Source organism: Phalaenopsis equestris, unplaced genomic scaffold (genome assembly GCF_001263595.1).
Source record: "Phalaenopsis equestris unplaced genomic scaffold, ASM126359v1 Scaffold000096, whole genome shotgun sequence".
NCBI lineage: Eukaryota > Viridiplantae > Streptophyta > Magnoliopsida > Asparagales > Orchidaceae > Phalaenopsis > Phalaenopsis equestris.
In genome coordinates this window covers 1,074,696-1,092,483 of record NW_018164538.1, presented here as the reverse complement: position 1 = coordinate 1,092,483, position 17,788 = coordinate 1,074,696, and the positions used below count along the sequence as shown (strand labels likewise).

General features: G+C 40.3%; 2 protein-coding genes across 2 annotated transcripts; both read left to right on the top strand.

Annotated features, from left to right (window-relative positions):
* The first annotated feature begins 1,854 nt into the window (after window positions 1-1,854).
* On the top strand, window positions 1,855-17,191 carry LOC110020406. Its single transcript, XM_020718493.1, is given in 15 exon segments — window positions 1,855-4,939; window positions 5,308-5,635; window positions 5,707-5,822; window positions 7,133-7,358; window positions 7,450-7,675; window positions 7,776-8,012; window positions 8,319-8,375; window positions 8,487-8,535; window positions 8,628-8,683; window positions 8,766-8,822; window positions 9,168-9,454; window positions 10,109-10,124; window positions 13,166-15,604; window positions 15,606-16,164; window positions 16,545-17,191. Coding segments are annotated over 15 exon segments (8,070 nt in total). The 3' UTR covers window positions 16,877-17,191.
* On the top strand, window positions 13,105-14,930 carry LOC110020418 (leucine-rich repeat receptor-like protein kinase PEPR1). The gene is made up of 2 exons (XM_020718512.1): window positions 13,105-14,528; window positions 14,851-14,930. Exons 1-2 carry the CDS (start codon window positions 13,181-13,183, stop codon window positions 14,853-14,855), a joined length of 1,353 nt encoding a protein of 450 aa, XP_020574171.1. The 5' UTR covers window positions 13,105-13,180; the 3' UTR covers window positions 14,856-14,930.
* Window positions 17,192-17,788: the final 597 nt, after the last annotated feature.

The following is a 17,788-nucleotide window of genomic DNA, read 5'->3' as shown; positions in this document are numbered from 1 at the left end:
ATATATATATATATTGTTATAATTTAGTTATATTAGTAAAGATATTGTGATTGATTCGTGATTAAGAAAGACTCCCGTGATTGGTGTTATTAATTGTGTGGTTTGTATAACTGTAAATGCCCCTAAACATGAAATCATTAAATCCTAATGGCTTTGATCAGCCTAATAAGCCACTTTTAACGGCCTAAAATTTTTGGCCTGGAATTGATTGGTTTTTTTATATCAAAATTCATTAATTTTTATTTTGTGCTTTCACCGTATTGAAAAAAATTTAAAAATAACAAAATTGAATCTTTACTTATTGAATTCACACTTTGAAATAGTGTATTTAAATGATACGCCACCAATGAATTTACATCACGTAGTACGAATCTTGATTTAATCTTTTGAGCAAAAAAACATTCAAACTTCAATTAAGAGTCATCCAGAGCTTCGATTTCCGTAAAATTATAGTCGAACTGATCGGCTCGATGAGACATACTCAATGATATCAAAATTAATACAATCTGAGTCATTAGTCGAATCGAGCGTTTCAACAAGCTCTAACAAGCCCAAGATTGCTTAATTTTGACATTGTTATGGTACTAAAATGTCCATCAAAAGGTGTGTGATCGAAGGAAGTTCTTCGGTTCTTTCGAACAAAATGATTCATATTCTTGCATTAATTGCACCAAGAACGCTATAAATATACCCCATCTCTCTCATGACGAAGACGGGGGGAGGGGTGGAGGCTTGAGGATTGAGAAAAAAACTCAAAGCCTTGAGAAAAGCTAAAGTCCAGCACCATCACTGTCATTGTCGATCGCCGTCAACCATCGTTAACTGTCGCCAACCGTCGTCAAGCACTACTGTCGCCTTGAACCACCACCGAGCTTCGTCAACCACCAATGACCTAACGTCGTTAGTCATTGTTGTAATTTAGAAAATCCAATAACTTTTTCCCATCTGCATGACAAGGGGTCTCTGTAATCGTCAACATATAGTGAATTTTTACAACTGTGTCAAACCCTGTGACTTTTTTTTTATTTACGAGTTTTCCACTTAAAAAACTTCTAGTGTCATTACTGGTTATTTTCTTTTATCTGAGTGTGTGTTGAATTCTCGTGCAACGCTAAGAAGATAATTCATTACTCTACCGTTGCAAAAGTTCAGGTGTTAGATATGCAATAATGTAAATACATAAGAATTGTGTGGATTGAATGTAATTTACCGATAAAAAAATTAATATTTATTACATGATGACATAAACTATTATTGTATAAAAATGACTTTTATTTATTTTTCCATTTTTTTTGCTTAATTAACAAAAAAAAAACCTTGTTATTGATTTAAAAACATTTGAAGAAATAAAATAAACTACTTCTCTTATACAAAGTCAGATTAAGTTACCAAAAATTATAAATTCTTATGGATAAATGATAATTTTTCTTAAGAAAAAAATATTTGTCCCAAAGTAAGAAATGTTAAGCAATGCATCATGATCATTGTCATCATCCCAAAGACATGGTCTCTTTGGCATCATTTTTACATTTTAAGGTTGCTTTCATGTTTCATCATTAACAACATATTATTTTTTATAATATTAATTATTTGATTTTTTAAATGCTCAAAATAACTTTTTAAATAAGCAACGTTTATTTGAAGAAATATATTCATATCTCCAAAATCTAAGCTTTAATTTTTGGATATATGTAATCTTATTTATGCTTGAAAAAAATATTTTTTTAAATTAAAAATAGTTAAAATATTATTTTTTTTAATATGATATAAAAATTTTGAGTGTTATTAATATAAAAAAATTAAAATTTAGATATTACGTTTGCAAATACAAAAATTAGGGTGGTATATGTGTAAATGCCCCCATTTATTTATTCTTCGTTGCCTTCGTCTTGGCCCAACCCACAACCAATGCTCCACTCCCTTTACTTCTTCCTCCTCCCGTTGCTCCTTTCTTCATCTCCCTCATTCCCGGCTTCCCCTTCCCCTTCCCCTTCCCCTTCCCCTTGCCCTCTCCTCTCCTTCCTTCAAACACTTTCTCTCCCCCCACCGTGGAACGAAACGCTCCCTCCCTGCCGCTTGCCCGGCGTTTCCTGCAACACCGCAGGCGACATCGTTGCCCTCAACCTCTCCGGCCTCAGCATCTCCACACCCCTTGCCGCTGCCGCACATTACCTTGTCCTTCTCCCCTCCCTCCGCTCTCTCGATCTCTACCTCAACCACTTCACCGGCACCATTCCCTCTTCCCTCTTCCTCTCCCTTCGCCTTCGCTACCTCGACCTCGGCCTAAACTTCCTTGAAGGCCCCATTCCCTCTTCTCTCTTCCTCTCCCTTCACCTTCGCCACCTCGACCTCGGCAAAAACTTCCTCAACGGCACCATTCCCAAAGAAATCTCCTTTTCCGTTGATCTGGAGTACCTCTCTCTGTACGGGAATTTTCTCACCGGCGATATCCCGCCGGAGCTTGCTCTCCTTCCGAATCTCAGGTATATTTATCTTAATGAAAACAATCTCACCGGGCGACTTCCGAATTTCCCTTCTCATTGCTCCGTCTCTGTGCTCTACCTCTATTCGAACATTCTCTCAGGGCCAATTCCTACGAGTTTGTTCAATTGCCATAATCTGACCGACCTTGCTCTCTCCTTTAATCGTCTTGGAGGATCGGTGCCTGACTTGTTTGATGAAATGCCGGCGCTCGAGCATCTTTTTCTCGTTGACAATGGTTTTGTGGGTGAAATACCCAGGAGTTTGGGGAAGCTTGCGAATTTGACTTCAGCGTTGCTTGCTATGAATCATTTCAATGGAAGCGTGCCTGAAGAGATTGGAGGTTGCCGTGCACTGGAATCCCTCATTGTTTGGGGGAACCAACTCTCTGGGACGATTCCATCACAGTTAGGGAAGTTAGGCAGTTTGACTTCTCTTATTTTAGCAGAAAATCAGCTCGTTGGTCCTGTGCCTGCGCATGTGGGCAACTGCAGCTCTTTGGAGGAGCTTAAGCTTCATGAAAATTTCATTGCAGGTCCGATTCCCTCAGAGCTCGCCAAGCTCCGGAACCTAAAAGCGCTCTGGCTTTTTGATAATCTGCTTGAGGGAACAATACCTCCTGAGATAGGGAAGTTAAGTGCTCTTTGGGATTTGCAGCTTTATAACAATTGCTTGACGGGAACCATTCCTTCAGAGATTACTCATCTGCGGAAACTTCAATACCTCTCATTAGCCCACAATAATCTCACTGGACAGCTACCTTCAGACCTTGGGAGAAGCACTGAGAATGGTTTTATCAAGCTGGACTTGACAGGAAACGATTTCTATGGCCCAATTCCATCTGGACTCTGCTCAGGTAACAATCTTACTAATCTTGGAATTGGGAAGAATCGATTCAACGATAGCTTTCCGGTTCAAATCGCTCGTTGTTCATCTCTTAGGAGGGTGATACTGAGTAAAAATCATCTTCAAGGAATAATACCAGAAAATTTGAGTTTGAATTCAGGAATATCATATCTTGATCTCAGTAACAACCTTTTTGAAGGGCAAATACCACAAAGTTTCGCCCTTTGGCACAATCTCACAATGCTAGACATTTCAATCAATTTTTTCTCAGGGCCTATACCTGATTTTTCTAAGCTCTCAAATTTACGGACGCTACAACTGTCTTCTAATAGGTTGACCGGCACGATACCTCCGCAACTGGCTAACTGCGTACAGCTTCTTAAGTTGGACATCAGCCAGAATCTTGTTTCAGGAAGTATTCCACTTCAGCTTGTGAGACTTGAAAAGTTGATATTTTTGATTCTCTCTGGGAACAGGCTGACAGGCCATATTCCTGATGGGTTTACATCAAGCCAAGATCTTTTAGAGTTACAACTTGGTAAAAACTTGCTTGAAGGATCAATTCCTTATTCTTTAGGAAATCTTCAGTATATCACTGTAGCTTTGAATCTCAGCAATAATAAGCTGACAGGTGAGATTCCCAGCAGTCTCAGTACGCTTGATAAGCTTGAGATTCTAGATCTTTCAGGAAATTCTCTAACAGGTCATATACCTTCTGGGTTGACCAACATGGTGTCTCTTTCTTTTGTTAACGTGTCTTTTAATAAATTATCAGGCATACTTCCTGCCAGTTGGGTTAAATTTGCAGCATCATCACCTGAGTTATTTATGGGGAACCCTGACTTGTGTATACAGAGTGATGATGGGAATTACTGCCAGAAAGCACTGAAACACAGGGGAAACAAAACTAATTTTTTTGTTTTATTCATGGTATTACTTGGCCTGTTTTTGCTTCTAGCTGTATTTTGCGCGGCCAATTGCTTCAGATTGAGATATTGCTCTTATATGGCATCAAATCGTCGTGCAAATTTCGTAGCGGCTTTGCCTGAAGACCTCACATATGAGGATATAATTCAGGCAACGGAAGGATTGAGCGAAAAGTATGTGATTGGAAGGGGAAGGTATGGGACAGTTTATAAAATACAGATTGGTATGGGAAATCACTGTTGGGCTATTAAAAAGGTTGACTTGTCCGAGCCAAGCTTCTCTAATGAGATGAAGATTTTGAACTTAGTGAGGCATAGAAACCTTGTGAGAATGGCTGGTTATTGTATAAGAGATGGATTTGGGATGATTGTTTATGAGTACATATTTGGTGGATCTCTCTTTGATGTGCTGCACCAGAAGATGAAGCCACAGGTTCCGCTAGAATGGGAGGTTCGTCATCGTATAGCTCTAGGAATAGCTCAAGCTCTGTCCTATCTTCACCATGATTGTGTTCCTCAGGTCATCCATAGAGATCTTAAATCAAGCAATATACTGTTAGACTCGGAAATGGAGCCAAAGATTGGAGACTTTGGAATATCAAAATTGATGGATAGTGCTAGTTGTAGTTCAGATTTAAGCTCAGCAAAATCTTCAATTGTGGGCACTCTTGGCTACATTGCTCCAGGTGATTGGCGTTTTCTTCTTCCAACTTTTTATGCCCTTTGAACAATTTTTAATGAGCATGGGATTTACAGGCATACCACCCAATTCCTATGTATTTGCATATTTATCACCTAAACTTTACTTTTTATATTTATATCACCCAAACAATTCATTATCACTTAAAAAAATGCCTTCCTTTTAATTTTTAGAAAAGTGAAATACACCACCTTTTCATTCATAAGAAAGTTGGTATATATGTAAAAATTGAGTTTTAGGTGTTAGACATGTAAATAAGTTGGAATTTAGTGGTATTTATGTAAATCTTCCATATAATATATTTATACAGATTCTTTATATGTGTTACCTTTTAACCTTTTTGTTTTTTCTCAGAAAATGGATACTCAACAAGATTGAATGAGAAGATTGATGTTTTCAGCTATGGAGTTGTTGTTTTAGAGCTTCTATGCAGAAAAATGTCGGTGGATCCAAGCTTTGAAGATGGTGTTGATATTGTTACCTGGATGAATACGAACCTGCAGAATGCCAAAAATTTGGACCTTTTGCATTTCCTTGATGAGGAGATTTGGTATTGGATGGACAATGAGAAGGCTAATGCTCTGAAACTGTTGGAATTGGCTATGTGGTGCGCTCAATCTTCAAGTGAATCTCGTCCTTCCATGAGAGAAGTTGTGGGAATCTTGATGAAGTTAAAATGCTAGCTTGCTTGTAGAGGTCAGTTTGCCTTAATCCTTTCATCCAATTAATTAGTAACTATTTTTTCTCGCTAAGTTTGGTTCACTTCCACTCTGCTCGCGAGGTCCGCTATGCTCGCTGGCTCCGCTGGCTCGCTCAGTTCTGCTTCAGCATATGTCCCTTATCTGATATATTAGTCATATCTAACAGAGGTAAAAAAAAAAACAAACAAACAAACGATTTTCGTAAAATTATGAAGTATATTATTTCAACTTAGACAAGGTTATAGTAAATGGAATGCTAAAATGATGAACTCCTAATCTGTCATAGTAAATGTTGAATTTTAATTTATTCATGAATTTACATTGCAAGTAATAAAGCGTAAGAAAGAAGAGAGAGGTGTGAACAACAATGAATAATAATGCATCTTGTCTATCTCCCTAGTTTTCTCATAAAATTATCTCTCTATTTATGGGGGAGGGTACAATATAGTGATATTACATTTCTAACCCTGCTTTAATGGGGGTTGTATAAGATTTTTTAGGTATTTTATATATGTGAGTCTATCGCTCGACTGCTCTGTGCCTTGATCAGCTGAGCTAGGAAGACTTCGGCTCAGTTAGAACGGTCCTGTTAGCAAGGCTTAGTCGGCATTGTTGGTCAGTTGAGTTTGATTTTCTCTGAGTTGGAAGGACTGATCTGATTGGTGAGGCTTTGTCGATTACTTGATTTAATATGGTTGTTTATCCTCAATCCCTGGATGAGGAGCTCCTGTCGATTGAGCGAGAATAGACTATTGGGCAGATGGTGAATCATCTTAACTCGATTGGTAGTTTGTTTCTCAATGAAGAGATCCCATGGGATGACTTTTAGACTCTGTTGTGTTAGGTATGACTCATATACCAGAAATTTAGAGTCTCTTGGATTTGGAGAGGTGCGTCTCCTGAAATTAAGAGGTGTGTCTCTTAGTGTGAAGAGGTGTGTCTCTTGGATTAGTTGGTTGGGGGGAGAGTGCGTGTTTGTAAATTTATCTGTGGGTTTTATCTATAAATAGATTTGTAATCTTATGGGTATGTAACTCCCCTCTAAAATAGTGAAATTCGCCGCTCTGCTCCCGAGGATGTAGGCATATTTGCCGAACCTCGTTAAGTCTCTGTGTTCTTCTGGTTTTGTGTCGATTCATGTATTTTCTTCGCCCTAAATTTCATAACAATTGGTATCAGAGAGAGGTTGAGATTCTAGGGCGGAGGAGATCGACACAGGAAAACCATTTGGGGATTTGGAAGGAGAAGTCTCGGCAGTTTGCGGCAGTTCCCAGGGCGTTAGCTAGCGGATCAGAGTAGATCGTTCGCGAAGCGCACCATTGGACGGTTCACTTCGGTGCGATGAGGGGTTTCGCAGGAGAGGAATTCCGCAATTCCGAGGTTCGGAGGAGAAGAGCGCCAGCTTCACAGAGGAAGGGGTGAATCGTTGCAGGAAAGGGCTTCCGTGTTTTCATTTCATGAATTGCGAAAGTTTTCAGCGAAGGAGGATTCACTGATTTTGTGGCGGCATCCGGCGAAGTTCTACGACGATTTGGTGCAAGAGGCTTTGGTGAGAAGCAGTTTGAGGCCAGAGGAGATTCGCGAAGGAGGAGGCTCTGCAAAGCAGTTCGCGATTGGCGGAGGAGATCTCGTTCGCGGGAAGAAGATCGGGCCAGATCGCGAGTTTGCGAAGCCTTGTTCAGCAGTTTCGGCAGTTCGTCTTTTGTTGGAATTTTTTGAAGGGAAGGAAAAAAAGAATCTTTGATTCCTACTAGAAGAGTATTCCCTTTGGATTTTCCCTTGGTTGGAATGTCAGAAACCTGTGCTGGAGGCTGAAGGAAAGATCCTGGAAGCACCGCAGTGAGAAGGAGCGGAGGCAATTTCACAGGGGAGAGGAGTTCTGTGGTGAACATGAGAAGTACCCAAATTCTGCGGATTGTTCGCAAGGGAGGCAGGCTCGCGGGAACGAACAGGTGCGAAGCAGTTCGAATAAAAGGCTGCGGCAGTTCGGCGAGTTCTGCTTCGGGGAGTTCGCGCTAAAGGTGGCATCGCGGCTCGAGGAGCGACAGTTCACGAACCTTCGCGGTGTTTGGCGAGGTGGAGTTCGCGAACAAGAGTTCGTGAGCAAGTTACCGTGAACAGGAGCATTTGCGAACAAAGGAGTTCGGTGGTGTTCTGCCAGCGGAGTTCGCAAGTTTGTCGCATGTAGAGTTGCGACAGGTGGTGCTCGACCAGCCGAGTTTGCAAGTTTGTCGCAGGAGGAGTTGCGGCAGGTGCAGTTGCGACAGGTGCTGCTCGGCCAGCGGAGTTCGCAAGTTTGTTGCATGTAAAGTTGCAGCAGATGCAATTGCAACATGTGAGGTTTTGCCAGCGGAGTTTGTAAGTTTGTCGCATGTAGAGTTGCGATAGGTGGTGCTCGATCAGCGGAGTTCGCAAGTTTGTCGCAGGAGTTGCGGCAGGGCAGGTGCAGTTGCGACGGGTAGTGCTCGACCAGTGGTGTTTGCAAGTTTGTCGCAGATAGAGTTGCGGCAGGGGTAATTGCGACAGGTGGTGCTCGGCCGGCGGTGTTCCCAAGTTTGTCGCAGGTAGAGTTGCGGCAGGTGCAGTTACGACAGGTGGTGCTCCGCCAGCGGAGTTTGTAAGTTTGTCGCAGGTAGAGTTGCGGTAGGTGCATGTTTGTCGCAGGTAGAGTTGCGGCAGGTGCAGTTGCGACAGGTTGTGCTCGGTCAGCGGAGTTCGCAAGTTTGTCGCAGGAGGAGTTGCGACAGGTGGTGGTAGCCAACGGAGTTCACAAGTTTGTCGCAGGAGAAATTGCGACAGACGGAGTTCATGAATTTCGCTGATTGTTCGCAGGTTTGTCGCAGGAGAAATTGTGACATGTGGAGTTTGACTGGTGTTCGCAGTATTTCAGCCGAATTTTTGTTCGAACAGGAAAGTTGTTTCGTGTGAAAGTTTGTCACATGTAGAGTTGCGGCAGGTGCTTGTTTTTTGTAGGTAGAGTTGCGACAAGTGCAGTTGTGACAGGTAGTGTTCGCCAGCGGAGTTCGCAAGTTTGTCGCAGGAGAAATTGCGACAGACAGAGATCGTGAATTTCACGGAATGTTCACAGGTTTGTCGCAGAAATTGTGACAGGTGGAGTTTGGCTGGTGTCCGCAGTATTTCAGCCGAATTTTTGTGCAAACAGGAAAGGTAATTCGTGTGAAAGATTTAATTCACGAATCACAGGAAACTGCGGGAAAATTGCTGCAATTGACAGAGGAAATTTCAGGTTTATTTGAATTTGTTTGTGGTGTGTTTTGTTTCAATACAAGACAGAAAAATTTCACTGCAGGATTAATTTCAAATGACAATCTCTGGTGCAAAATTTGAGATGATGAAGTTCGATGAAACCGGGAACTTCGAATTGCTGGCACAACAAGAAATTTTCAAAAATATTATGAGCTATGAAACCTGATGGTAATATCTATAAACTGTTGAGGAGTACAGTTGTAGGTTGAGTTCACTCTGTCGGATCATATGATAAAATTGCAGCAGGTAGCAAGTTTGTCGCAGGAGGAGTTGCGACAGGTGCAGTTACGGCAGGTGGTGTTCGCCAGCGGAGTTCGCAAGTTTGTCGCAGGAGAAATTGCGACAGACAGAGTTCGTGAATTTCACGGATTGTTCACAGGGTTGGCGCATGTGACAGATGGAGTTTGGCTGGTGTCCGCAGTATTTCAGCTGAATTTTTGTGCGAACAGGAAAGGTACTTCGTGTGAAAGATTTGATTCACGAATCACAGGAAATTGCAGGAAAATTGCTGCAATTGGCAGAGGAAATTTCAGGTTTATTTGAATTTGTTTGTGGTGTGTTTTTTTTCAATACAAGACAGAAAAATTTCACTGCAGGATTAATTTCAAATGACAATCTCTGGTGCAAAATTTGAGATGATGAAGTTCGATGAAACCGGGAACTTCGAATTGCTGGCACAACAAGGAATTTTTAAAACATTATGAGCTATGAAACCTGATAGCAATATCTATAAACTGTTGAGTACAGTTGTAGGTTGAGTTCACTCTGTCGGATCATATGATAAAATTGCAGCAGGTATTTTAAACAAGCCAGGTATTTTCAATAAGTTTCTGTGTTACTTGAACTTGTTGAATGTTTGCAGTTGCTAGTTGGTATGGTTGCCCAACCCACTTTGCCCAACCCACTTATGGTTGCCCAACCCACTTTGGTGTAAGAAACTCCATGATTTTTTCTCCTAAGGGGTTGGATATTCGCAAGGTGGAAATTTTCTCGTAAGGGACTGGATATTCGCCAAGGTGGAGGATTTTTAGGTATGGCTCATATACCAGGAATTTGAAGTCTTGGATTTGGAGTGGAATTAAGATGTGTGTTTCTTGGTGTGAAAATGTGTGTCTCTTTTGGATTAGTGGGTTGGGGGGAGCGAGGGTGTGTTTGTAAATTTATCTGTGGGTTTTATCTATAAATAGATGTGTAACCCTATGGGTATGCAACTCCTCTCTAAAATAGTGAAATTCGTCGCTCTGCTCCCGATGATGTAGGCATCTTTGCCGAACATCATTAAATATTTGTGTTCTTCTTGTTTTGTGTTGATTCCTGTGTTTTCTTCGCCTTAAATTTCACAACATGTTGTATTGTCAGTTTTTTTTATCTTTAATGAGAAGCCCCTGGTGGTGATATTAAGGAATTGAATATTTTCTTGGGTCGGATCTACCGGAAGGTAGGTTACTACCTTTGGTCGACTTTCATGTAGTAGTTGACTTGAGTATCTTTTATCTCATGTTTGACCGAACAACTTGGATCGGTAGTCTTCGTGACTCGGTCGGCGTTAACCTTGCTTGTTCTAGCTTGGGCTGATGCATCCGATAGGTGGCCCTCTTAATCTTCTGTCGTTGGGTCTTCTTTTATTATACTCTCTTAATTCTGGATCATTGAATCTTCTTAAGATCAGTGTTGGCATGTTGTTTTTATGTACAATAAAACTTTCAACATGCAATAAGTGCAAAATCATGATAACAAATGTTTAAGGGGTTTCCTCCACAAATTATAATTCCTATCTTTGTATTTGTTTTCACTATTTACTAAATACTAAACATCAGAAGTTTTGATATTTTTTCATGGAGTTGGTCTATGAGAATTTTGTGTGTTGACTATCTTCTCATGTAGCTCCATATTCAAATATTCCAGATCAACTGTCACTACCCCCACCAAAGCTTACAAAAATTCAAGTCTGTAACCAGCTATATTTAATCTTATATTTAATTCAAGGTCTACATTCATTCAGCTCAATTCTTATGTATTTATATATCTAACACCTAAACTTTAATTTTTACACATATGTTGCCTTAACTATGCATGAAAAGTTGTATTTTATGTTTTTAAAAGTTAAAATAATAATATTTTTAATGTATTATGAAAGATTTGGGTGGTATGAATATAAAACGAAATCTTTAGGTTTTCGATTTGTAAATAGATAGGAATTGCATGTTATGTTTGTAAATGATCTTTGTATTCCAAATCTAAATGAGCTAGCTCAAATTAAGAATTGTCTCGTTTTGATTGGGTCAATGTAAAATTAATGAATGCAAATGAATTCCATGAAAATTTAAAAATACTATCAGCTGTGTAAATATTGCTGTTGTGATGTTAAAGATTTGAGTGATATGCATGTAAATGTAAATATGGGAGTTTAGGTGTTAGATATATAAATACATGAGAACTGTGAATAGGACGCATTGTAAATTACATGGACAATTGCAGAGAAGACATGGACGAGTAATACTAGTGTTGTTAGTTAGACATTTGCCAGGTACCCTGGGATGGATACGACTTCCAAGTACCATTCGCGTGAGTGCTTCTTCCATGTAACACAAGTCTACATGCCAATTGTTGCAAACAAGTAGTCATGTCTTGATGATTTTCCCAATTTAACTGAGATCGTATCCAGTGTGTTAGTTGTTGTTCATACGCCCTGTAATGGATAACCAGTTGGATGATTTTGGGTGATCGATTGCTGCTTTTACAGGCTCACGAGCTAGGCTTATCTCGTCTCAAGCTCGAGCTCGAGTTCAAGCTGGAGACCTGCTAGGCTCGCTAGCTTATCAAGTAGCTTGTAAATGATATGATTGCAGCCGTAGGTTCAGCGAAGGCGCGAGGGAACGGTTGTGGTGTGCGAAGAAGCAGATAAAAGTTCAGTTTTGGCTGCCCTCCCCTTGCCATTTCATCTCCCACAAAATTCTAAAATTTCTCCTCGGCCTCGCCTCACGCTCTCTCTTAACTCCATCTTTCGCAGTCTAAACTCACGGCTCACGCTCTCTCGAGTCTCACCTCTATCTACAATCGATCTACCATCTTGTCCGTTCCCGACACCCTCTCGATATAATCTGATGCTTTTTTCTTCTCTATCTACCAATATCGCCTACTTGTAGCTTAGAGGTTGGCCATTGTGGTTGGTGTTTTGTCTAAAATTGAGCTATGCGTTGGAGACTCGGAGTCGGAGGCTTGGAGCTGGGGCCAGGGGTTGGGTCAGATATCAATTTTATACAGATTCGATCTACACAAGCATCTCTGCGTGTGTCTATAGTGGCTTTGTAGTGTTTCAAATGCTCTTGATAACAATCATTAAATCCTAAAGGCTTTCACCAGCCTAGTAGCCCACTTTTAACGGCCTAAATTTTTTTGGAGGCAATATATAATTTTTTTATATAAAAAAAATTTAAAAATAACAAAATTGTGGAGCACTTAATGTGAATATTTTAAGTTGCTATGTATTGACGTGCACTTAAAATTGGAAGTGTAATTCACTTAAATATGGAGCATTTATATGCATCACACGCAATTTTTATGTATCTATATATTTAACCCCTAATTTTTCGCGCAATTACCTACAATATAATGGTTAAGAGTTTAATTTTCGACAATGAGATTGAGTATTTGAATAGGGCTCAACTTTCCTTGAAAAGAAAAAAAAAAACCTCTACTGCCTGAAAAATTATTGCAATTATTGCATACATACACCGCATGTCGAGATGCATGCGGTGTCTGATCCTGACCGTAGATCACGGTGATCTACGGTCAGGATATATTTCAGTGGGCCCCACTTTAAATTTTTTTTTTCAAAAAAATTTTGATTGCATCTTGACCGTAGATCACGGTGATCTACGGTCATGATCGGTCACCACATGCATCTCTACGTGCGATGTATGTATGCAATAATTTTTCCTACTTACCTTATTTAATTCACACTTTTAAATAGTATATATAAATAATATCACTTAATTCTAATATATCTATATCTCCAACATCTAAGTTTTATTTTTGGATATATGTAATCTTATTTATGCTTGAAAAAAAAAATTTAATTAAAAAAGTTAAAACAATGTATTTTTTTAATTATGATATAAAAATGTTGAGTGATATTAATATACATAAATTATAATTTAGATATTTTACATGCAAATACATAAATTTGGGTGGTATATTTGTAAATGCCGTCCTTTATTTATTCTCCATTGCCTTCTTCCTAGCCGAACCCACTACCAATGCTGCACTCCCTGTACTTCTTCCTCCTCTTCCCATTGCTCCTTTCTTCATCCCCCTCCCTCCCATCTTCCGCTTCCCCTTCCGCTTCCCCTCTCCTCCCCTTCCTTCGAACACTTTCTCTCCCTCCACCGTGGAACGAAACTCTCCCTCCATGCCGTTTGCCCGGCGTTTCGTGCACCACCGCAGGCGACATCGTTGCCCTCAACCTCTCTGGCCTCAGCATCTCCACGCCTCTGTCGGCCGCCGCACAACACCTCGTTCTTCTCCCCTCCCTCCGCTCTCTCGATCTCTCCCTTAACCACCTCACCGGCAACATTCCCTCTTCCCTCTTCCTCTCCCTTCGCCTTCGCTACCTCCACCTCGGCCAAAACTTCCTCAGCGGCCCCATTCCCAAAGAAATCTCCTTTTCCATTGATCTGGAGTACCTCTATCTGTACAAGAATTTACTCACCGGTGATATCCCGCCAGAGCTTACTCTCCTTCCGAATCTCAGGTATCTTTATCTTAATGAAAACAATCTCACCGGGGGACTGCCGAATTTTCCTTCTCATTGCTCCGTCTCTGTGCTCTACCTCCATTGGAACTTTCTCTCGGGCCCGATTCCTACGAGTTTGTTCAACTGCCATGATCTAACCGAGCTTGTTCTCTCCTTTAATCGTTTTGAAGGATCGGTGCCTGACTTGTTTGATGAAATGTCCGGGCTCGAGCTTCTTTATCTCGATGACAATGGTTTTGTGGGTGAAATACCCAGGAGTTTGGGGAAGCTTGGGAATTTGACCTCAGCGATGCTTTCTAAGAATCATTTCATTGGAAGCGTGCCTGGAGAGATTGGAGGTTGCCGTGCACTGAAATCCCTCAATGTTTGGGGGAACCACCTCTCTGGGACGATTCCATCACAATTAGGGAAGTTAGGCAGTCTGAAGTCTTTTAGTTTAGCAGATAATCAGCTCGTTGGTCCTCTGCCTGCGCAGATTGGCAACTGCAGCTCTTTGGAAGAGCTTGAGCTCCAGGACAATCTCATTGCTGGTCCGATTCCCTCAGAGCTCGCCAAGCTCAAGAACCTAAAAAAGCTCTGGCTTTTTAATAATCTGCTTGAGGGAACAATACCTCCTGAGATAGGGAAGTTGAGAGCTCTTTGGAATTTGCAGCTTTATAACAATCGCTTGACGGGAACCATTCCTTCAGAGATTACTCAGCTGCAGAAACTTCAATGCCTCTCACTAGCCCACAATAATCTCACTGGACAGCTGCCTTCGGACCTTGGGAGAAGCACTGAGAGTGGTTTGATCAAGCTGGACTTGACAGGAAATCATTTCTATGGCCCAATTCCTTCTGGACTCTGCTCAGGTAACAATCTAACTGTTCTTGTAATTGGGCAGAATCGATTCAACGATAGCTTTCCTGTTCAAATCGCACGTTGTTCGTCTCTTAGGAGGGTGATACTGAGTAAAAATCATCTTCAAGGCATAATTCCAGAAAGTTTGAGTTTGAATTCAGGAATATCTTACCTTGATCTCAGTAACAACCTTTTTGAAGGGCAAATACCACAAAGTCTGGCCCTTTGGCACAATCTCACAATGCTAGATATTTCAATCAATTATTTCTCAGGTTCTATACCTGATTTTTCTAAGCTCTCAAATTTACGGATGCTACAACTGTCTTCTAATAGGTTGACCGGCACAATACCTCCCCAACTGGCTAACTGCGTAGAGCTTCTTACGTTCAACATCAGCCAGAATCTTGTTTCAGGAAGTATTCCACTTCAGGTCTTGAGACTGGAAAAGTTGAAGTTTTTGATTCTCTCTGGGAACAGGCTTACAGGTCATATTCCTGATGTGTTTTCATCAAGGCAAGATCTTTTAGAGTTACAACTTGGTAAAAACTTGCTTGAAGGATCAATTCCTTATTCTTTAGGAAATCTTCAGTATATCACTGTAGCTTTGAATCTCAGCAACAATAGGCTGACAGGTGAGATTCCCAGCAGTCTCAGTAAGCTTGATAACAAGCTTGATAAGCTTGAGATTTTAGATCTTTCAGGAAATTCTCTAACAGGTCAGATACCTTCTGAGTTGACCAACTTGGTGTCTCTTTCTTTTGTTAACGTGTCTTTTAATAAATTATCAGGCATACTTCCTGCCAGTTGGGTTAAATTTGCAGCATCATCACCTGAGTTATTTATGGGGAACCCTGTCTTGTGCATACAGAGTGATGATGGGAATTACTGCCAGAAAGCAATGAAACATAGGGGAAACATAACCAAATTTTTTGTTTTGTTCATGGTATTACTTGGCCTCTTTTTGCTTCTAGCTGGATTTTGCGCTGCCAGTTGCTTCAGATCGAGATATTGCTCTTATATGGCATCAAATCGTCGTACAGATTTCGTAGCGGATTTGCCTGAAGATTTGCCTGAAGACCTCACATATCCTCACATATGAAGATATAATGCGAGCAACGGAAGGATTGAGCGAAAAGTATGTGATTGGAAGGGGAAGGTATGGGACTGTTTATAAAACACAGATTGGTATGAGAAATCACTGTTGGGCTGTTAAAAAGGTGGACTTGTCGGAGCCAAGCTTCTCTAATGAGATGAAGATTTTGAACTTAGTTAGGCATAGAAACCTTGTGAGAATGGCTGGATATTGTATAAGAAATGGATTTGGGATGATTGTTTATGACTACATGCTTGGTGGGTCTCTCTTTGATGTGTTGCACCAGAAGAAGAAGCCACAGGTTCCGCTAGACTGGGAGGTTCGTCATCGTATGGCTCTAGGAATAGCTCAAGGTTTGTCCTATCTTCACCATGATTGTGTTCCTCAGGTCATCCATAGAGATCTTAAATCAAGCAATATACTGTTGGACTCCGAAATGGAGCCAAAGATCGGAGACTTTGGAACGTCCAAATTGATGGATAGTATTAGTTTTTGCTCAGACTTAAGCTCACCAAAATCTTCAATTGTGGGCACTCTTGGCTACATTGCTCCAGGTGATTGGCGTTTTCTTCTTCCAACTTTTTATGCCCTTTGAACAATTTTTAATGAGCATGGGATTTACAGGCATACCACCCAATTCCTATGTATTTGCATATTTATCACCTAAACTTTACTTTTTATATTTATATCACCCAAACAATTCATTATCACTTAAAAAAATGCCTTCCTTTTAATTTTTAATAAAAAACTGAAATACACCTTTTCATGCATAGGAAAGTTGGTATATATGTAAAAATTGAGGTTTAGGTGTTAGATATGTAAATACGTTGGAATTTTGTGGTTTGTATGTAAATCTTCCATATAATATATTTATACGGATTCTTTGTATGTGTTACCTTTTATAACCTTTTTGTTTTTTTTTTTTTTGGCTCAGAAAATGGATACTCAACAAGATTGAATGAGAAGAGTGATGTTTTCAGCTACGGAGTTGTTCTTTTAGAGCTTCTCTGCAGAAAAATGTCGGTGGATCCAAGCTTTGAAGATGGCGTTGATATTGTTACCTGGATGGATACAAACCTGCAGAATGCCAAAAAGTTGGACATTTTGTGTTTCCTTGATGAGGAGATTTGGTATTGGATGGACAATGAGAAGGCTTGTGCTCTGAAACTGTTGGAATTGGCTATGTCGTGCACTCAATCTTCAAGTGAATCTCGTCCTTCCATGAGAGAAGTTGTGGGAATCTTGATGAAGTTGTGGGCATCTTGATGCCTTAAAATGCTACGCTGGCGTTCTCCATTTCAGTCTCAGGGGAGATCAAGCTAGTGTTATAGTACTTAAACAAGGCCTCTTGGTTTTTCACCTCTTAGGTTTATACGTAACCACTTTTTTTAAGAATTTATAGTGTGTTTATGCATATCTAAAAGGAATGCTACAATGATAAACTCCTAATCTGTCATAGTGATTGTTGAATTTTAATTTGTCCGTGAATCACACCCAAAACAATAAAGCGTAAGAAAGAACAGTGAACACCAATCAACAATAATGCATGTTATCTATCTCCCTAATTTTCTTATAAAATCATCTCCCTATTTATAAAGAATCGTACAATACAGTGATACTATATTTCTGCTCCTATTTTAATGGGGGTTGTATATGATATTCTGTATTTTACATTATGAGTTTATCGCTTGGCTTCTCTCTAGCTCGGTCGGCCGAGCTAGCAAGGCATTGGCTCAGTAAGATTGGTCCTGTTAGCTAGGCTTAGTCGGCGTTGCTGGTCACTTGAGTTTCATTTTCTTCGAGTTAGCAGGTCTGGTTTGAATGGTAAGGTTTTGTCGATTTGTTGATTTAGTCTGGTTGTTTATCTTTGATCTTTGGATGAAGAGCTCCTTTCAGCGGAGCAAGAATAAGCTATTGGGCAAACGGTGAATCATCATAACCAGATAGGTAGTTTGTTCCTCAATGAAGAGATCTTATGGGATGAAATTTAAGATTGTTGCATTGTCAATTTTTCATCTTTGATTAGAAGCCTCTGGTGGTGATATTAAGGAATTGGTTTTGTTGAGAAATTAGGGCGAAGAAAAAACAGTAATTGACACAAATCCAAAAGAACACAGATATTTAACGGGGTTCGGCAAATATGCCTATGTACTCGGGAGCAGAGCGATGATTCCTTTC